At 35.0% G+C, this 22,822-nt stretch overlaps 2 protein-coding genes and 1 non-coding gene across 3 annotated transcripts in view; all 3 read right to left on the bottom strand.

The window, feature by feature from the left end:
* The window catches only part of LOC144253043 (profilin-1-like), a 43,684-nt gene extending 38,019 nt beyond the window's left edge, over positions 1-5,665 (bottom strand). Inside the window, exon 1 of the mRNA XM_077794995.1 lies at positions 5,648-5,665. The gene's annotated coding sequence lies outside the window, so the exon portion shown is untranslated. The remainder of the gene's footprint in view (positions 1-5,647) is intronic.
* A 17-nt stretch (positions 5,666-5,682) lies between these two features.
* Positions 5,683-22,822, bottom strand: part of LOC144253026 (DNA polymerase alpha catalytic subunit-like) — a 52,423-nt gene continuing 35,283 nt past the window's right edge. The window contains 11 exon segments of the mRNA XM_077794988.1: positions 5,683-5,772; positions 6,812-6,934; positions 7,361-7,510; positions 9,847-9,971; positions 11,754-11,853; positions 13,927-14,046; positions 14,531-14,660; positions 17,470-17,645; positions 18,881-18,997; positions 22,035-22,124; positions 22,171-22,175. Of these exon segments, the coding sequence (XP_077651114.1) occupies positions 5,683-5,772; positions 6,812-6,934; positions 7,361-7,510; positions 9,847-9,971; positions 11,754-11,853; positions 13,927-14,046; positions 14,531-14,660; positions 17,470-17,645; positions 18,881-18,997; positions 22,035-22,124; positions 22,171-22,175 (1,226 nt within the window).
* Positions 10,678-10,810, bottom strand: LOC144253047 (small Cajal body-specific RNA 24). The gene has a single exon (XR_013343105.1).

A 22,822-nucleotide genomic window follows, 5' to 3' on the forward strand; every position in this document is an offset into this window, starting at 1 on the left:
TCAACTTATTCCATCTGAATCACCACAAATTCTGAGCTATTAGAATACAAATTAATAAAACTGAATACTACTGCATTATCAGATCTGAAGAAATGCAAAGAATTGAGAATCTAAATGTTCCTGAAATATGACAATAAAAAGGGAATAGAGCTGGGGTTGTAGCTTAGTGGTAGAGCATTTGCCTAGCATGTGTGGGGCACTAGGTTCAGTTCTCAGCACCGCATATAAATAAATAAAGGTCCATTGACAAGTAAAAAAAAAAATTAAAGGGAATAGAAGTTTCTTTGGTCTTGAATTTTATACTATAAACAACTTCAAAAGTGGTAAATTAAAAAAAAATGATAAGTAATCTATGACCACTGAAAAAGGATATTACTTTTTCTTTTATAAAATATGTCTGCTAAAATATATTAAGCCCTCATTTTATTCTTTAAAAAAAATCTCACATTAATCTTGTATTTAAAAAATCAAAATGTTAATAGGCCAGTTGAAATAAAAAATGGTCTTAATGGTGACTATTACAATTCTAGAAACAGAATGAGAACTTGCTTTCCTACCACTCATGTGGTTTCCATGGGTCTGGTCTGTGAATTCTTTATTTTAGGTGACAAAAGCATACATTTTTAAGGCTTATATATATATAAAGCAACAGTTCTTTACCAGTTTCACATCAAGTATGTGAGAATCTCTTAAATGCTTTGCACTTTCTTCCCCAAAAATGCACACATAGGCACGACATACAAAATGTTACATAAAATTTTCAGTATTCACAGATCTCCCCTTAGTGCTGTACTTGATTGATAAGATGTTCACATACAACAATCAAAGAATGAGTAAATTTCAAAATTTGTATTTTTTATGTCCAAAAGATGTTTTCATTCCTTCTTCCTACCTTTAATTTCCTCAATTTCACCAACTATGCCTGGCAATATTCAAAACCAGAGTTATTCTTCTGTTACACATGATTATCTTTTAGACCAGGACCAGCAAACTTTTTCTGAAAGGGTAGACAATATGTGTTTCAGGCCTTTCAGGTCACTCAATCTCTGTGGCAACTAAACTGCACACATACTCCTACCTTACAAAAAGGAAAAAAAATAAGAAAAGAAAAACATAGGGAAGAACAACAAAATCAACCCTGAGAATGTAGTTACCTTAGAGGAAGACAAAAAATAAATGATAGAAGGTATGGAGAAAATGGTCTTTAGTTGTCTCTATAATATTTTACTACTTTTAATTTTAAAGGAAAAATGCTAATTTTAAGAAAAAAAGATTGGAAAAGTAAAATCTCCACCTACATTCTAGGTTAAAATGGAGGACTCCCTTAACAATTATAAGATTCTATTTTACCACTGACATCAACAAAGGCTAGAGCCTTCTGTCCCAGTTCCATTCCCAAGGCTCCTGATAAGTGCTCCCATATCACCAAGAGGATCCCAGAAAGCCTTAGTCAAGATTGTAATGTTTGCATGTAAGGATTTGGACACATTTTCTAGATGAACAAATTTCATTTCTGAGCACAACTGTAAGCTATAGTCAGTTGGCAAACAGGCTGGCAAGGACTCATTTCAGCCTACTGGGTGGGAAAATGAAAATGCATGGACTCTACGCCCAAATATTAGAGCACACACTCACTTGAAAATGCAATGAGAAATCCAAATCAAAAATAATTTTCTCAAGAGTGCAGAAATAACAGAATGCAGAAATAAAACAATACCAATGTCAGTAAGTACTAATTATTCCATAAAGACAAATACAACCATTATGCTAAGGATTATGCAATGAGTATGCTTATAAATATATAGTAAGTTTTAAATCCCTTAATAAAAAAAACAAATTCAAAGAAGCAAAATTATATATCAAAATCATTTCTTATTTTCTCTAGATCAGCTTCTAGTACTGTGACTGAGGGAATAGTATATTGTGCCTCCATGGTCAGAGACATATTAGTTACTTGGTAGAAGCATTAGCTTACTATAATAAGTTAAATAATTAGTCTCATGAATAAAACTTGCAATTCAAATATCATCATTATTTTAAACACTAAACAGACTAGACGATTATAATCTTTTGGACAATTTTAACCTTTTATTAATAGTTTCATGAATAATAAAAGTCTAAAATGTGGACAGATTTAAGTCACTAAATGGCCTTCGCTATTGTTCACAGAATAAAATACTTAATTGATTAATGATCTTAGGGTGTCTATAGCCATCTAGTGAACAATCACTTCAATTACCACACCAGACACTTGACAACTGATAAGTTTTCATTATAGTTTAAATATACATGCCCACTTAGTGCTGTAGGCTGACCCAATTTCTTTTTTATGTTCTACTCAATACACTGAGAACAAATACAGATACAGATGGTATTTGTAGTGATTCACTTTTGAGTGTCTATAAACAATGTTTCCATATTCTCTGGAAACACTAACTTCCGTTATTCTTAAATAACTTTTCACACTGTAAGGTCTCTCATACAATTTCTTAATCATTAATCCTCTACCGCTGAGCAATTAAAAATCATGGGGGAGTTTCAGGATGAAAGATCACACCTGTGAAAAGACAATATTGATGCCCATTTGACACAACTATTAGCACTTTTATTATAAACCTATTTTTAAAGTACAATTTGCAATTACTGAGTACTCAAGTAGCCATAATATATTTGATTACAGAAATTATTAGTTCACCAGAGCCAAACATGCATGATTCCAACAAAACTGAACACACAAAAAATAGGCTTAAAAAATTAAAGGAAGGGGGAACTTCAAGGACTCCCAGACTATGCATTAATCCATCTCCAAATGCAAATTTTTATTTTTGCAAAGGTATGCCATCAGGTTTCCTTCTAATTAATTTCTGCTCTAACCTTAATATAAGGAATTGAAAAGCAAACTACTAATAAGTTCTTCAAGTTATTATTTTTTGTCCATTTCATCTTATCACCAAAAAAAAAACATTTAATAAGTTATGAAAGTATTCCAAAATCTCCTTAAAAGGACTCTCATTTTACACTTTATCCTACCTATTGTTATCCCTTTAATAACTAAGAGATGCTTGAAAATCACAGCCTTATCAGTACATATGAAAAATTCTAGCAAACACAAAGAGAGATTATCACATAGACTATTTCCATCTGCTATTTCTAATAATTACCACCAATACTTTAACAATCATTTTTATCTTAGCAAATAATTTGTGTAGAGGACTTTGAATCTTCTAGAATATTTCCAGGGAGGAGTTGTATAATTATTATTTCTCATTAACCTCATATTAAAGACCTACTTCCCATAGGTGCAATATTCATCATGATTTACTGAAAGGAATAAGGGGGGAAGGGACAGAAACAAACAATTCAAATCACATGATTATTTATACATTTGTCTGAAATTCTTTGTTTTTTAGTGAGTCGAGTAGGGGTTTTTAAATGATTTATTTAGTAAAAATTTGTTGTTGGGGCTGGAGATATGGCTCAAGCGGTAGCGCGCTCGCCTGGCATGCGTGCAGCCCGGGTTCGATCCTCAGCACCACATACAAACAAAGATGTTGTGTCCGCCGAAAAAAACTAAAAAATTGAGCTTAGGCTCCCTATTAAAAATCTAGCTAAACCAAAATATTGCCCTTAAAATACAATGGATTAGGGGAGTGGGGGAGATTATTGGACAAATTTGGGGCTTATCATTATCAACAGTGCCCTTTTAAGCTTGTGGATTTCTGAGCCAATGCAGAAAATGTAACAACAGGGATTTCCCAACAGCAAGAGGCACTCTCCAAGGGAGTAAATTGTCAACTATTGCCTCTCATGAGAAACTTAAGAGTAACCTTGATCCAATCTCAATAGTCAACCCATGTATTATCACCCAGTTGGGGCATAGTGAGTGCATTTCCAAATACAAAAATAAGATGGTATTCTATCAGAAGCCACTGGATACATATACAGAAATAAAATTTAAATAATTTTGAAGTAAGCTTAGCCTAAGAAACTGAAAACATCCTTCTCTCACTTCAACTAGTCCCTAAAGCATCTATATCTTTCTAATGTAAAAAAAGGTCTATGTCTTATGATGAATATCAAAAACGATGACCTTCTAGAACTAAGAGGCAGAATATAAAGCAGAACCACAGTCATGAAAGATGTTCTGATATGGAGGAGATAGACCTAATTCCATAAAAGATAATCAGAAAGACATGATTCAAATTCAAAATAGCTACTTGTTATCCTTTACCTCTTTGGGGTTTTAGCTTCCTCTGCAAAAGGGGACATTAATACCCATGTCAAAAGACTCTTAGTGGTTTTTATAAAACAATGCAAATAGGTTCTAACATATCACTAGCATTCAATAAAAGCTTTGCCCTTCCTTGCTGTGCCCTAAGCCAAGACAGTGCTGCCAACAAAAGAATGACTCTAAACATCCTGATGTTTGTTTCATAATAATTAGATATGCACTATCCAATAAAGTAGCACTAGTCACATGCAGCTATTTAAGTTCATTTTAATTATAATTAAATAAATCTAAAAATTCCAGTTCTTCAGTCAGTTAGTGCTACAGGTTTCATGGCTAGAGACAATTGTATTGGATAGTACAGATAGACAACATTTCATTACCTTCAAATCCTACTGGATAGAGCTGATATAGACTCTAAAGCAGGGGTCAGAAAACTTTTTTTTTCTGAAAGTGCCAAACAGCAAATTATTTAGGCTTTGCTGACCATGCAAGATTCTATCTTTTTTTTTATTGGTTGTTCAAAACATTACAAAGCTCTTGATGTATCATATTTCATACATTAGATTCAAGTGGGTTATGAACTCCCATTTTTACCCCAAATACAGATTGCAGAATCACATCGGTTACACATCCACATTTTTACATAATGCCATATTAGTGATTGTTGTATTCTGCTACCTTTCCTATCCTCAACTACCCCCCCTCCCCTCCCCTCCCATCTTCTCTCTCTACGCCATCTACTGTAATTCATTTCTCTCCTTGTTTATTTTTCCATTCCCCTCACAACCTCTTATATGTAATTTTGTATAACAATGAGGGTCTCCTTCCATTTCCATGCAATATCCCTTTTCTCTCTCTTTCCCTCCCACCTCATGTCTCTGTTTAATGTTAATCTTTTCCTCCTGCTCTTCCTCCCTACTCTGTTCTTAGTTGCTCTCATTATATCAAAGAAGACATTTGGCATTTGTTTTTTAGGGATTGGCTAGCTTCACTTAGCATAATCTGCTCTAGTGCCATCCATTTCCCTGCAAATTCCATGATTTTGTCATTTTTTAGTGCTGCGTAATACTCCATGGTGTATGCAGAAAAAGCATTTGACAAAGTACAGCATCTCTTTATGTTCAAAACATTAGAAAAACTAGGGATAACAGGAACTTACCTCAACATTGTAAAAGCTGTCTATGCTAAGCCTCAAGATTCTATCTTAACTACTCAACTCTGCTATTACCACATAAAAGCAGTCACAGATGATACATAAATGAATGATCTTGGCTCTGTTTCAATAAAATCTCATTTACAAAAATAGACGGCAGGCTAGATTTGGCCCAGCAGGGCATAGTTTGCCAAACCCTGCTCTAGAGTATTCCATGCCCAGACCCCAATACAAGCATTCTACCCAGAACCACTATCTACCACCTTTAAGAATGAGTGGTCTTGGCTGGGGACGTGGCTCAAGCGGTAGCGCGCTCGTCTGGCATGCGTGTGGCCCGGGTTCGATCCTCAGCACCACATACCAACAAAGATGTTGTGTCTGCCGAGAACTAAAAATATAAAAAAATAAATATTAAAAATTCTCTCTCTCTCTCTCTCTCTCTCTCTCTCTCTCTCTCTCTCTCTCTCTCCTGTCTCACTCTCTCTTTAAAAAAAAAAGAATGAGTAGTCTTACATTCACTGACAGGAAATAGCAGTTTAATGGAGTCAAATGAATTTAATATTTACCATAACTATTCTTTTACAAATCAAAAATAATCATGTACATAGTACTAAACAGATGAAGTTTATAGTGTTCATAAAGTCATAGTACCTAAAATGTGTTTGGTATCTGGTCTATCATTGTAAAGCAGATACTCTCCATCCACATAAAGCCAGCCTGACATACTCCTGGAATTCTGAATTTACACACCCAATTAACTGCCTGCTTAATATGCCTGGAGATCTATTACTCATCTCAAAGGCAACACATACAAGAAGGAACTCTTAATCCTTTAGTAAAAGGCTACATTGGCTTTCCTCCTGACTCCCACCTTTCCCTCACAAATACCGATAGTTAAACTCGGTACCAAAAACTAGCTCCCTTATGTTTCCTCTTCAAAAAAGGCCTAACCTGACCAATCTAAACTAGTCATATAAACATTCTCTAGGCCACTGCCCTGTTTTAATTATCTGCAGAGCATTTACTTCTGTCCTAATATCTTAGTTTTTTAATGTTTGTGTATTCATTTAATTACTGTTTGTTTAACTAAAGTATCTTCTTCATAATAGCCCAGGCCTCAAAAACATGTCTCCCTGCCCCCATCATCCTAGGAAGAATACAAGCTTTACAATAACAGATACCTATATTTTTGCTTAATTCTCTATCCCCAGTGACTAGAACAAAGTTTGGCACATAGATGTTCAATAATTACCCCCCACCCATGAATGAATAAATTTTTATTTAAATGCCTATGTCTTAAACTTTTTCTAAAAAGTGGGTATTTAAATCTAGATAACTAGGGAGCAAACTTGTCTCTCCCACACTACAAAATATATAGTTAAAAATACTCTAATATTTAGAGATGTGAATATGATTACATGATTTACCTCTCTTCCTTTGTATGTCACCAAGGCAGCCAGTGGTTTGGCGTAAAATCTGCTGTAGGAAAATCCCAGGCAACCGTACATACTGTTCGCTGTGAGCTTCAAAGCCTTCTGTTGAATGTCATACTGCAGGCCACACAAGGACGAAAGACAAACAACAATATTTGCAGATGCTTAAGAATTACATTAGGTATCTTTCTAGATCACCAATGAGAAAAAGAACCCCTCAATATCCCTGAAATAAAAAGAGCCCTTAAAATACTCTGTCTTCCAAGGTCTATGATGCCCTAACCTCCTGGAAGCAAGCATATATAGACTCCAAAGTTTCCAGAATTCAGAAAGATCTTGCACAGATACATCCATTGCAGATAGAAGTACCTCCTATTCTGAGGCAGTCTAGTGTTTTTGAATGGCAACTTACCCACAAATAAAATAAGCACATGTGCTTGCCCATAGCATCTTGAGTGTTTGTACTATTATATACTATTCCTAAATAATCAAATTGTAAAAGCTGAAATTTTCATTCAGACGTCTCTTAGTGAAAAAATATACCTGAAGAACAAGATCTGGGTTTAAATCTTGCTGTTTCATTAGCTGTTTGACTTGTTTTCTCCGTTCTACCAGTTTCCGGATTTCTCTGGGCAAAATGCCCATTTCTAAGCTTGGATCTGGCAACTCAGGGATCTGTTCTTGTTCTCCATCCTGATAAACACACAACAGAAATTTTCAGAGAGTAAAACTTCAGTAAAATAAAATTCTAAAATAATATTTGGTAGGCACTTTACCCCATGATCACATCTTTAAAAGCTTCTTTCTTATATGAGTAAAGATTAACGTTCCCTAAGAAAGAGTTGAACAGATTGCAGACCATGGCCCTTCCCACTACCACCTTCCTCCCACCCGTGTTCTATCAGCCTGTCATTCCCAATATCTCCCACCCCTGTAGTTACTCACAAATTTTGATTTCATTTAAAGGGATGGGTTTTTACACATGCTACCATCCTCTTCAACAAGATTGAGGAGCAACATGTTTGGGGAAATTGCTTTTAAAATACAAACGCTCAGACAGACTTCTAGGATTTAAAAAAAATAACCAGCAGCTAAACTACCATTTTAAAGCATTTGTACGACCAAACAAAATGCTATAGAAATTTAAAACTATGGAGAATCATAGCAATTATTGTAAATGTTTTAGACTAAAAATAAAAAGCTAAATACTAAACTAGCAAATTTCTTTTAAGAATTTGAAGCACATTTAAATAGGCCATGACATTTCTAAAAATTAATACAAATATATTCCTTAGCACTGATGTTATACTTTTTACCTATAAATTGCTTTACAATTGGCAGAAGAATAGCAACATTTTCAAAAAGCAACCAGCAGTCTTCTTATATTAAAATTTACAGCAGGAAAAAGCAGGGAAAGAATTAGACCATTTTTCTCAAGTCTCCATTAATTCTATTAACAGGCTACAAAGAAAAGCCAGATGCATTTGCCCTTTCAAAGGTACAAAATTTAAAATAAACCTCTTAGCTTAAAGTATGTCAAGTCAATGCCATTTGATAAGCCAGCCTTTACAAAGTATCTAATTTTATAAAGATCAATATCTGTAAATGAACACTCTTAGAAAAGTAGCAGGGACCTATTGTTTTCCAATATAGCACATGATGATAGCAGACCTATTAAAAAGATCTTGCTACACATTCCAATTTATTTACAGCAACTATGAAAGTCAAATGAAAAGTAAACTTGAAACAATCTGGAGTCAAAAAATTTGCAATCCACTCCCAGCTTCACCATCACTACCTATGTGACACTAACTGATCTGAAGATAAAATATAGTACATGAAAATGATACAGAATCCATTAATAGCTACATGTATACTTCTTAGGTGACTTCTAAAGTCCTTCTACTCTGAAAGGATTCTGTTATATATCCAAAATCCAAATTGAAAAGATCAAATAAACAAAACACTGCTGGTCAGCAGTTGGGGAAAAGGGCTGGATAATGATAATTACCACGTGCTGGTACAGTAGTAGGACAAAGCCCAAAGAACATTAATCAAAGTCAGTCACTATTTGGGAGGTTGTCTACCCAATACCACCTCTGTAAGATTACCCTCTAGTTCCATAGAAAGATTCATCTTTAACAGCCAGATTTGTACTCTGTGAACCCACTCCTGTGGTCACAAGTGATAGGACCAGAGGTGCTCACTGACCTAGGCAAGCCTATTAGATTCTCTTTTTTGGGAATATGGAATTGGAAATGAAAAACAGCTCCTGGGCAGGTGGCTGGAACTAAAAAACATGTAAATTAAGAAGCTAGAGGGCAAATAGGCATCTTCTGCTATGAAAAAAGAGAAGGAAGGAAGGAAAGGAGGACAAAGGAAAGAAGGAAGGAAAGCAAACAGGAGGTATAAAAGAAAAAATAGAAGTATCAATACATGTTACAACACAGATGGACCTTGAAAATAATGTGCAAAGTAAGATACAAAAGACCACATGTTGTATGATTCCATTCATATGAAATGTCCAGAATACACAAATCTATATAGGCAGGAAGATTAGTGATTCCCTAGAGCTGGGAGGAATGGGGGGAGGGATATGATAGTAAAATGTTTCCTTGGGAAATAATAAAAATGTCCTAAAGATGAACATAGTAATGATTACAAACTGAATAATCTAAACGCCAGGACTGCTATGTGGACTGTAATGTGTGTGAATTATACCTCAATAACACTACTTTTAAAAAGATACTGAACCAGTTTATCTCTTTCTGGACAACCTCTCTTTTTGATAACTAAGGACATAATTAATATATCCTTTAAGAAGAAATACTACAGGGACTGGGGTTGTGGCTCAGTGGTAGAGTGCTTGCCTAGCATGCGTGAGGCACTGGGTTTGATCCCTGGCACCACATAAAAATAAAGGCATAAAGAAGAAAAAGAAAAACTACAACACTAACTCCTTTGGTTCTCCTCCTCCTTTAAGCAATACTTTTAATCCTAATTTCAAGAGACCCCAGTTAAAGACAAACCTCTGTAACTTTCTGTGTCTCTGAAACAACGCTTTGCACTGTTGTAAAACAAATGTTAAATTCCTGAATGATGGAAGGGTATAAACTGTTGAAGTCCAGCAGCAAAATAAACTTATCATAAAAACCTGAAATAAAAAGGTCACATAATGTCAAAAAAGTCTAAAGAAAAACACTGTCAAAACATATTAGAAGTACTCTATTAAAAAGTGTAATAGAAACCATTTACTCTTCAGCACTATAAAGCAGACAAAAGAGACAGAAGTGGACTATCACACCATAAAATGATTGGATTAGAGTGAAAGCCCAGATCACAAAAGATTGATGAAAACATCTGTCTCCCCATGAAACCAGCTTGAACCAGTCCTTCCCCAACAGTCCCCAAATATACCATTATTATGGGAAAACACCACTCAGGGCCAATTATTTTGGAGAGAGATCATATCTACTTCCAAAAGAATGTTGCTAAATTCTCCCTCAAGCAAGCATTCCTTCCCACCCAACACCAAATAAAACACCAGGGGCTGGAGATGTGGCTCAAGCGGTAGTGCGCTCGCCTGGCATGCACGGGGCGCTGGGTTGGATCCTCAGCACCACATAAAAATAAAAGATGTTGTGTCCACCGAAAACTAAAAAATAAATATTAAAAAATTCTCTCTCTTAAAAAAAAAAACAAAAAAAAAAACACCAGTAAGTGTGTGGATATCCACTCCCAGCTTCACCATCATTATATATATATATATATATTTACAAACACACCTTCAAACAATAAAATGGGTAGCACATTTACCTGTACATGAACTGTGCTGAAAACCAGATAAGAAATATTTATATGAATGTCAGTAGTGGAACGATCCACCCTTTTTGCTTACAAAAGGTGAACAGAAAGCTACTATATTTCTCTAGGACATTTACAAAGAGTTTCCTTCACTTTGAGAAGAAACTGAATAAAAATAATAAATGTCCAGTATTAAGACAATAACCATAAACATATATTATTGACAGCTTACCCTGTGTCAAACAATTCTATTTATTCCTTAAATCCCTCTATAGTAGATTATTCTTATGTCCATTTTACAGAAGAAGAAAACGAGTCTTATAGATGTTCAACAGGCAACACAAGATCACATAGTCAGCATTCAAGTCCAAATGTAACACCAAAGTATTACTGTTCCATGTGACTCCAACCAATAATACATCCAATTTTGTCAAAAATGTCTCCTACTCAAGAGTGAATTACTTGATAAAATTCACATTATGTCCAACAATGTGAATATGTGTAACACTACTATTGAACTGTACACTTAAAAATGGTCAAAACGGCTTAAAAATAAGATCCTTTCTAGCTCTACCACAAAACACTATCTTTGCCACTCTTGACAAGGAAAAGTTATTCTCCTGTTAAAATTCGATTTTGTGGCTATTATCTGTATTTAACTCTGTTGGCCAAATGAATTGGTCCTAGCATACTGGCAGAGGCAGAACCTACCCTCACAGAATGGAGGGAAGAAGGGAGAGGTACTCCCATTGCAGGACACATAGCTTCTACACCGGACCAGGGGTTGGCAAAGCATGCACAAACCAAACACAGCTAACTGCCTATTATGTATCATTCATAAGCTAAGAAACATTTTTAAGTGGTTAGAAAAAGTAAAAAAAAAAAAAAACAGTATTTCAAGATATGTAAAAATTATATAAATAAAAATTATATTAGAATAGCAGAAAAATCCACATTAATTCCATATTAGCTGACTGGCAAACAAGATTTGCACAACATACAAGATAAAAATAAGATCATTATGATCTTATTTTTATCTACTTGCTGACTTCCAAGATCCAATACAGGTCTAGCTATACCTGAAAAAAAACCCTTAACGCCCAGAGTAAACCAATCCAAGGTCTCATCTTACCAACTTTGGGGTCCAAAACCAAGCCTCCAGCATAAGCTGCTTTCTTCCGCCCTTTCTTGTATTTATTGGTATCTCCATCAATTTCTTCATCTTCATCTCTCTAATGTCAAATGAAAGATAACTTAATCAGCCAGCAATTAATTAATTAATTAGGAAGTCTTACCATTCTCTCTTTTTCAATAACAGTACTTAGTTTTAACCAACATTATTTTTAGTTAGTGGTCCTACCTATGGGAAAATACAATTATTGTAATATGTTCATGAATCAAAATGAATGCCAAGCATGGTAGTTTCCTAAGCAATGCTATATCTCAGAATCTATGCAAGTTCTATTTTAAATATTTCTGAACTCATAGAAAGTTCATATTTTTAATTCATGATTATTAAAAATACAACTTTTCATATTATACAGAATTTGTAATTGTAAACGGGTCCTATTAAATTCATCACTCTAATATTCATGATGTAAAAAAAACTACAGTATTTCACATAGGTATTATTGTTCTCTCTCTCTTTTTTTTGGGGGGGGGTAGGTGGTACCAGGGATTGAACTCAGGAGCACTCAACCACTGAGCCACACCCCCAGCCCTATTTTGTATTTTATTTAGAGACAGGGTCTCACTGAGTTGCTTAGTGCCTTGCCAATGCTGTCAAAGGCTGTCTTTGAATTCATGATTCTCCTGTCTCAGCCTCCTGAGCCACTGGGATTATAGGCATGCACCAATACACCCCAGCTTTTTTTTTAGATGGGATTTTGCTATGCTGCCTAGGGTGACTTCAAATGCCTAAGTTCAAGTGAATTCTCCTGTGTCCTCCCAAGTAGCACAGGGACTATAGGCACATGCCACGATACCTGGCTCACTCTCATTGTTAATATGGACACTTTAAAATAACTATGTCCACATAATGAAAATCCATTCCTGTGTAGTTTACTAATGGCCCACATTTAATGCTTCTGGATAAATTAAATAGTTCTAAATTAATATTCACTATTAATTTTGGTAAGGTTCATAAAACAAGCAAATACAAGAACTTTAATCACACTTTTTTTTTAAAGAGAGAGTGAGAGTGAGAGAGGATTTTAATATTTATTTTTTAGTTTTCGGCGGACACAACATTTCTGTTTGTATGTGGTACTGAGGATCGAACCCGGGCTGCATGCATGCCAGGCAAGCGTGCTATCACTTGAGCCACATCCCCAGCCACCTTAATCACACTTTCAACATTAAATTTCCATTCTGTATCATTTACCATCAATAGATAGAACAGTAGCTAAAGTTTTAGCCCCAATATGATGGAGGCCACTTCAGAAACCTGATTGTAGTGTTCATAATCATACTAGTTCAAACCGAGTATCCCCAATCTGAAAATCTAAAATCTGAAGTGCTCAAAAATATGAAACAGGGGCTGGGGTTGTGGCTCAGTGGTGGAGTGCTTGCCTCGCACGTGAGAGATCCTGGGTTCGATCATCAGCACCATATAAAAATAAACAAAATAAAGATATTGTGTCAATGTATAACTAAAAAATATATTTAAAAAAATATGAAGCATTTTGAGTACCAACATGATGCCTTATTCAAGTACAAAATCCCCACTTCATGTAACAGGGTACAGTCAAAACACAGGTACACTAAAAATATGGTATAAAATTACTACAGGATGTTATATAAGGCATAAAACAATTTTGTGTTTAGACTTCAATCACATCCCCAAGATACCTCATTACAAAAATGCAAATATTCCAAAATCTGGAAAAAAATCAAAATCTGAAACGCTTCCAGTTTCAAACATTTTAGATTACAGATATTAAACCTGTACAGAAAAAATGCAACATAAAAATAAAAGCTCACTGGTTTAAGGAAATTAAAGGTTTAATTGACATTAAGCTTTGGATAGTGGTTAAGTGACAAAACATTTTCCATGTGTAGCTATCTACCAAAAAGGTCTAATTCCACCTTTAAGAATTTCATATTTCACAAATAATTTTGTCTGTACAGAAAAAAGTAGAGAAGGAAGCCACACAAACCCACTGGAACAAACTTGACATGATTTCTAGTACACAGGGGATTATTCTAGAGGCAGATGTTATTGCAGCAATTTTTTAAAAAAAGCTATCTAGGTAATTAAAAAGGAGGAATAAGAAAAGCAAAATACTACGTAATTTTGGACCCACCATTTTTTGCTGAGGCTTTCTGAAAATATGCTTGTCAGGCACGATATAGTTGTTTTTGTAAAATGCATGAAGCAACAAGAACTCATTACGCTCAGATCGTCCACCCATCAGTGTCCTGGACTATTAAATAGAAATTCTTTTTACAATTTGAGCTCCAAATCACAACAAACAAAAACAACTTTGAGTTAGTTAATTTTAATTTTATCAAGATACCTCCTTCAAAACTACTACTAAAATAAAGGCTGCTTTTTTTGGGGGGAAAGTAGTAAATTATTTCTAACATTTTCTTTAAGTATTATAAAAGAGACAGCTTAAATTATTAACAACTTGGCTATTTCCTTACTCCCAAAAGGACCATTCCACCAGACACATCCAGATGTTAGAGAGATGATCCTTATGTTCACCCAAATTTCAGCACACTGCACCTGGCATTCCTCCCCTTCTCCCAACCAGTTTTTCCTTTTACAAAAGATGCCCAGCTTTCAGAATCCAAGTTACTCATTTTATAAGCATGCATTTAGACTCATTATCATATAACAACTACCCCAAGCAAGCACTGAATCCAACAGGAAATGCTTTTTCCCCCTTTCTAAGTTAGGTTTACCATAATGTTTCCAGCGATGTTAGTGATCTGCAATGCTAATGGAAGAACATTTAGCTCACACATGATCTGCAAAATGAACCTGGCATCTTTCCAGGTGTGTTCCAACAGGTACAACAGATGAGAAGATTCACTGTACAGAAAAGTAAGAATGAAACAGAATCAAGTAATTAAAAGAAACAATAACTATAATCAGAACTTCATAAAATCTTCCAAGGAATTTTTGGTGTAAGTAACTTCAGAGCAACAGCACCTTGCCTTTGGAAACAATTTAAAAGAAGGTCGGTATGTAATTAGGAATTCATTTATACCACTGATCCCAGTGCCCTTCTCTAAGCACAAAAAAATTCCACAAAAAAATTCATATGTGTTAATAACTGCATACCTGAAAATCACTGAATCCTTTCATTCATTCTATGAAACAAGCATATATTGCATGTTTACTATGCACTAGGCACTGGCTATACCCAAAATTGACAGGAAGTCCTATCCTCGTGGAGTTTAAATCCTCATGGGGAAGACAAGAGTTTAAAAAATAAAAATAAATTAAATATGTAGTATATTATATAATGCAAAGTGTTAAAGAGAAAAAGTTAAGCCCCAAAGACAGTATAAAATATAAAGAACAGAGATTGAACTTTTAGTTAGAGAACCAGAGAAAACTTCATTGAAAATAAAGACCTGGAAGTGGTGAACAAGTGTTATGATTTAGACCTGAAATGACCCCCAAAAGCTCATGTGTTGAAAGCTTAATCCCCAGTACAGTACTGTTCAGAGGTGGGGCCTTTGGGAGGTAGCTGGATTATAACGATTATAGCATGATTCATCCATGATGGGTTTGGGAGGTGGAAGAAACATTTTAAGAAGTGGTCCTAGTGGGGGGATGCCCTTGAGGGTATACTTCTCTTTCTCTTTCACTCTCTCCTCCCCATGTGTTCCCCACCATGTTCTGCATTTAGACTCATTATCATATAACAACTACCCCAAGCAAGCACTGAATCCAACAGTGCTTAAACGCACAAGCCTAAATGCAACAACAGAGTCAACCAACTACAGATGAAACCTCTAAAATTGTGAGCCAAAATAAATCTTCCCTTGAGTTGCTCTTCTCAGGAAATTTTGATACAGCATAGAAAGCTGACTAACACAGGAGCAAGCCTTATGGAAAGGTATCTGAGGGAAGAGCAATCCAGGTAGTCAGAAGAGCATTCCAATGCTCTGAGCTGGTTATAGACAGTGCCTAGTGCACAGTAAACATGCAATATATGCTTACTTCATATATGGTAGTTTCAGGACCTGGAAGTACATAAATATGGCTGAATGAGAGAGAATGATAGTGAGAGCAGAAGACAGTCAACAGCATAGAGATACAGTGCATAGGACCTCATAAGCCAAAATAAAATCCAGTTTTACTCCAAATGAACAGTCAATGGGAGATTTTGAGCTGACTTTAATTTCAGCAGGATAACCTTGATCCTGGATTAAAAATAAACCACGAAGGAGCAAGAGCAAAACCAAGGAGACTGGCAATATAAGACCCAGTGCTACAGTTTGAATATGGTTTATCGCTCTGAAACTCATGTTGGAATTTAATCCCCACTGTGAAATATTATGAGGGTAGAAACTTAAATACTAAAGTATTTAAAGTGGGGGCTTTGAGCCCCCATGATTGAATGCAGGTAGCTTTATAAGAAGAGAAAAAAGAAAGCTAAGGATACACACATTCACTCTCTGCCTCTCACCAGGTGATACACTGTACCACCTCAGGACTCTGACAATAAGAGGATCATCATTAGATGCAGCTCCTCAAGCTTAGACCTTCAGAACCACAAGTCAAAATAAATCTCCTTTCTTTATAATTTTCCCAGTCTGTGGTACTGCATTATAAACAACAGAAAACAGACTAAGACAGCTTCAATTCAGGGGGAAGGGGATGGTGGCCTAAACCAGGGTAGGGTCAATGGAGGTGAAAAGATGTTGTCAGATCTAGATATATTTAGAAGAGCTGATAGAATTACCTAATGGATCTACTGTAGGATATCAGAGAGAGGAACCAAGGAAGCCTCAGAGATTTAGGGGAGAAGATGACTGAAGGCTTACAATGGTAATGAAAAAATAGAGGTATCATTAATTTAGTAAGGGAAGACTACAGAAAGACAATGGGAGAAGATCAGATCTCAGTTCTGAACAAACTAAAGGTTCATATTAAACATCAAGTGATTACATGAATCTGAAATGTAGGGGAAAATTCAAAACTGAATAAACACAGTGAGGAGCATCAGCCCCCATATGGTATTTAAATTTTCAAGACAATGAGATTACTTGGAGAGGATACAAAGTCAAAAGAGAGCAGTAGTCCAAGAACTCTGGAGAAACAGGTAGGAAAACATGAAAAAATAGCTAGAGAAGTAGCAGAAACCTTACTTTAAAAACAAGCAAGTAATATCTCTAAATGGCTTAGTGATTGCTCAGTTTTTTGTATTTCCAAAATATCTCATTAATTATGTGAAAGAATGGGGCTGGGGTTGTGGCTCAGTGGCAGAGCACTTGCCTAGCATGTGTGAGGCACTGGGTTCGATCCTCAGCACCACATGTAAATAAATAAATAAATAATAAAGGTACATCAATGACTAAAAAATATTTAAAAATTAAGTGAAAGAATTGACAAACTCTAAATTCATATCAATTTCCAAATTACCAATAGGAAACATCAAGGTAGTGTTAAAAAATGTGAAGGAGATGGACATAAACAGATCAAATTAGAATAATTCAAGAAGTAAACTAGTTCAAATTATGAAGTAATGGACATGGTGGTGCTGACATAAAGACAATGTTCTGCTCCATGGTACCATGGCACAGGTCCCTATAGCTTAAGGATAGTAGTGGCATCCTTCTATTGCTAATTTCAAGATAGACAGATTCTAAAGAATCTGGGATCATACCTGTACATATTTTGTACATTTTCCATTGGAATTGCAACCCTTTCCATTTTCAGAATCTGTTGAACAAGTTCAGACAAATGGTAGCTTTTGAAATGAATCAATTCCTTTGCTGAAATTTCCACATCACAGATCATTCAGCCACAGGTAGCATTTCTTTCAGCAAATCCACTCCGGCCCTACAAAGATGAGGACAAAAAGCAAGTCCCATGATTATTCCATGCTATCCTACTTTGAGGTTGACCTCAAAATTTACAAAAATAAAATTCTCATTCTTCCATTTATCAATGAAAATTTTTGAACATTTATCATGTATCTGATTGACACTATTCTAAGGATATGGCAGTGAACAAAGTAAAAAAAAAAAAACTAAGAATCCTGACTTTATTTTTATTGTATATATTAAATGAATAACATAAATAAGAAAGTATATAGTTTTAGGAGTTAATAAGTTTCTGGCAAAGGGGAAAAGTAGAGTTGGGTAGGAGGGATAAGGAATTTGGGGGGACTATACCTACAGGTATAGACTGGTTGGGGTATACCTCACTGAGAAGATTCCATATTCAGAAAAGTCTGAAGGGAGTATGAAGGGAAAAAGGGGTGAGATAAGCAAATGTTTACAATAAGTAATAATAACCTCTTCACCTTAAAGATATGAACAGAAAAAGAAGAGTAAGAGTCCCAACTCTGATAGCAGAGAGCAGCAGCAGAATCCTCAAGAGATCATTATAAAAGGGACAGATTCCTAAGTTCTCTGATGAGATAGCATGCTGATTTTATTTGTAAGCTTTAGGTAAAATAAGACTTCAATCTCTGAACAGTATCAGGGTTAGGAAGAAGGTGCTTCATACAAAGACGACCAAAACCTCTCCACATGTGAAGCAAGCAAGCAGAATAAAAAGTACATAGGCTTTAAAAGAGTCAGACTGATCTGGGTTCAAATCTCAGTTCTTCCCCTACTAGACCTGTGTGAATGTCTACAAAATGAAATTGAAGTTGCTATGAGAGGCTAACTACATAAGAAAGCACATAGCTCACTGCTTTCTTATATTTCACATTAGCTCCCTTCCATTCATTCTTCCAATCTTCCTGAATGATAATACTCAATGAATTCTGAACCCTGCAACCCTACCCTAAGGCTTATCACTTTAGGAATGCTGAAGTAAAAGTAATATGTATGTGCTGTCTTTCTTTACTATTTCTAGATTCCAATCATTGATTTAAAAAATGACCAGTGGCTTTTTCAAGTAAAATGCTGGATTCCAAGGAAAAGACATTTGGTATCAAAGTTAAAATGTACTGAAGTTCCTATAAGACAATCAATTCCTATTCAAAAAAGTATAGTACTTTCTTGGTAAGTACCCAATAAAAAAATGGCAAATAAAAGAAATAAGATTTTCAAAACTACCATTACCCCAAGCTTCGGCATGGTGGATCGCTTCAGACGACCTATCTTGGACCAGTGAGGAACTTTGCACACATTAATTCGCTGCAATAGCACTTCCAGTTCAAACCCATAAATATTATGACCCTAGGCAGAAAAAGGAGGCAGCCAATAACATTATAACAAATGCAAATTAGATGATTTACCTTCAAACACACAGAATTTCTTTGCCCTTTCTTTTTCTGGTCTCTAATTGAAGACATCACATCATGAGCTTACCTCCGATTGGGGGTCCTTTCTTCTTCAGGAATTTATTCATCAGCAGCATTCATTAGCCTTGACATTAACAAGGCTGCTAAGCAGATTGCTTGAATTAAACTTTATTTCATACTAATTGATGCAAGGTTCATATGATCTCTTTTAATTTGCAGTGCATGCCTCACAATCTCAAAAGCAAATGTAAATTTTAACATCCCATACTTTTACATGATCACTAAAAGCTGTATTCAAACAATTCAATTTTGCTTCCTTAAAAACAGAAAACCTGCTTGTGTTGTAGGAGTTTGCAAAAAACTTCTTAGAAAATTCAGGAACTGCATTTGGCTTCTTTAAAACCTGAGTTCAACCCCTACTGATTTAGATACTTAATAAATATGCAACAAAATAAATATATAATACCAATGAATAGTTCAAGTAAAAAACTTAAAAAGAAGTAAACAAAATTGTATAGAATAGAAAATAACTCAAAATGCAACTAGATTTTTTCATTTCTATAATTCCCAATTTCTGTCACGTGAATAACATTACTCACTTAATTAAAAATTAGACGAGGTTCAAAATAATTGTTATCAATAAATAGATTTACTTGATACTAATTTTAATTAAAAACATATACTACCACTTGGAGTATACAAAATCATTGAGACAGAAGGCAGAATGATGGTTGCCAGGGGCTAGGGGAACAAGGAGGTAATTAGTACCATTTCAGTTTCAGAAGATGAAGAATTACAGAGATGGATGGTGTTAATGGCTGCACATTATGTATGTAGCTAATATCCCTGAATTGTACACTTAAAAGCAGTCAAAATGGTTAATTTTATGTTATGTGTACTTTACCACCACATAAAAACAATATACCCCATTATATATTTATGGCAGTTTTGTCTATTAAATTAAAGTCCCAAAGGATTATAAGAATGTATCATTTTCAAATTATCATGCCTGGGATCAGGGACCCAAACTCATGTCAGGACTCTATCTTACATTCGAATTTCTCACTCAGACTTGGCTCTAACATCCTAAGTCAGGCCAGGTATCATAGTGCTCCAAGACATCACTCTGGGGACCAAATTACTGTTAGTCGAGACTAGGTGAGGGCCCAGTGCTAAGCCAGAGCATCAAAGGACTATGGACAGATTTTTTCACACTTTAAATATGGGTCCTGAAATAACAAAGGGATGTGGGTGCAGAGACATTTTTAACAATCCGCAGGCTTTCAGGACAGTAGCTATGCCACTACAAGATAAGATATCTGAGAATAAAAATGAACCTGAAGGATATGGCAAACATTTTTGCAAGGCTTCAATATAACCAGATTACTTTATGACTTTTGGCAGTAAATAGATGGATCTAGAGACTATCATACTAAGTTAAATAAGCCAATCCCAAAAAAAAACATGTTGAATGTTCTTTCTGATATGTGGATACTAACACACAACAAGGGGAGGAAAGAATAGAAATTAAGTGTATTAGACAAAGGGGATGAAGGGAAGGGAGAAGACTGGGAATAGATCGTAGAACAAATAGGACATAACTTTCTTATGTTCATATATGAATACATCACCAGTGAAACTCCACATCACGTACAACCACAAGAATGGGATCCCAATTAGACTAAGTTATACTACATGTACGTATAATATGTCAAAATACACTCTACTGCCAGATGCAGTGGCATATGCCTGTAATCCCAGAAGCTCAAAAGGCTGAGGCAGGAGGATTGTGAGTTCAAAGCCAGCCTCAACAACTTTGTGAGGCCCTAAGCAACTTAGCAAGACCCTATCTTAAAAAACAAACAAACAAAAATACCCTACTCATGTATATCTAAAAAGAACACATTTTTAAAAGATCTTTTAAAAAGAAGCTGTAATATAAGAACAGTTTTTTATTAATTTTTCTAACACTAAAAAATATATATATATAGGGGCGGGGGTGTGGCTCATTGGTAGAGCACTTGCCTGGCATGTGTGAGGCACTGGGTTTGATCCTCAGCACCACATATAAATAAACAAAATAAAGGTATTGTGTCCATCTACCACTAATATATATTATAACCATATTACTAATATCATATTTAAAATATAGGTGTTTATTATACTTTCTGTCAAAAAATAAAACAATAGAGTTTGACTGATCAATTGACCCAGAAAAAAAGACAAAAGGAAAAATTCCTATCAAGAAGCATATAAAGGAAGGCCAAAAAACACACAAAAGTAAATATCTTGCTTTATAACTTCTACGAACTGGGGCAAAACAATGAATTATTAGCTCTCACTATCTAGTCGGAACATGGGAAGTTGTCAAGAGAAAAAAAATTGCTAGTATGAGCTCTCAAAGGTATGTCATAGAGATCCACTAGGCTCATAAAACTAAAATACTTAGTTTTCTGATTTGCACCCAATCAAGGGAATTAATTAACTCCTGTTGACACTATACATCTGGGTCACTAAGCAAAAATTTTAAAGATACTAATAGCTTATATACATTTACTAACTGATATGCTGGTCTCGTCAACTGTAAATAACTAGAGTATTTTAAACTTCAATAATAATTCAAGGGTTGCTTTAATATTAGAAAAAACAGCCTAGGGGGCTGGGGATATAGCTCAGTTGGTAAAGTGCTTGCCTTGCATGCACAAAGCCCTGGATTCAATCCCGAGCAACACACACACCACACACACACACACACACACACACACACACACACACACACACACAAAGCCTATCTTATAGTAGGCTAGGGTTTTTCCCCTTTCTATTTGTAATTAGTATAGCAATTCATTTCACTCTGAAAAGATTCTTTGGAGCTCAAAAGTAAATAAACAATAAAAATAACCAATAAAGTCACACTGAAAAGAACTAAGAAATGAAGAGTTTCCCCGCAACATGATCAAAAAGCTACTTACCACAATGATATCAGGATCAATTTTGTGAACTTTTGCAAGGAAAAAACCTAGCAGTGTTCTTTCTGTTGTAGCAACCTCAACCTTCACATTCTGTTAATAAAAACATACCAGTCACAAACTCTTTAAAGTATTATACCTTGGCTTCTTGTTTAACCAGGATTAAGATTTCTTAGGGTTAAAAGAAACTCCCCATTTCAAAACTAAATGCAGAAATGAAATTTTAGATTCTAGGTTTTGCAATAATAATTGCACAAAGTCTCTGAGGAGCTCATTCTAGTAATATGCATGAGAATAAAGCAAAATTTTAAGTGCTAAGCAACAGCAAGAGCAGAAATGTCCTTCCATAAAGACATGTTTGTACATTGGACACATTTGAAAGCATATAAATCAGAGTACCTTTCAAAAGCATTACTTAATTTCCTATATAATCCCTGGTAGACTTCACTGTTGATGTATTTATCAGGAAAAGAAATTCCAAGGGTTGTATAAACTATTCTCAAATAATGGTATAAGAACAGATAAATAAGAAACTAGACTAAAAACAAATATAAAAATTGTGAGTATTTTAAATATAAATAAAATCTATCTTTACACAAAAGCCTTCCACTTGGATTGCTGAATATAAATCAAGTATTCAATCTGCTCTTATTAAAAATCTCTTAAAATAGAAATTGAAAACTATATGTATTCCACAACTACGTCACAAAAATGTCAGTTTGACTCTACAAGAATTCCTAGGTCACTGTACTTGGATAGGTAATTCAGGACATGTCACAAATGATAGCCTA

The sequence above is a fragment of the Urocitellus parryii genome, unplaced genomic scaffold (genome assembly GCF_045843805.1).
Source record: "Urocitellus parryii isolate mUroPar1 unplaced genomic scaffold, mUroPar1.hap1 Scaffold_87, whole genome shotgun sequence".
Classification (NCBI taxonomy): domain Eukaryota; kingdom Metazoa; phylum Chordata; class Mammalia; order Rodentia; family Sciuridae; genus Urocitellus; species Urocitellus parryii.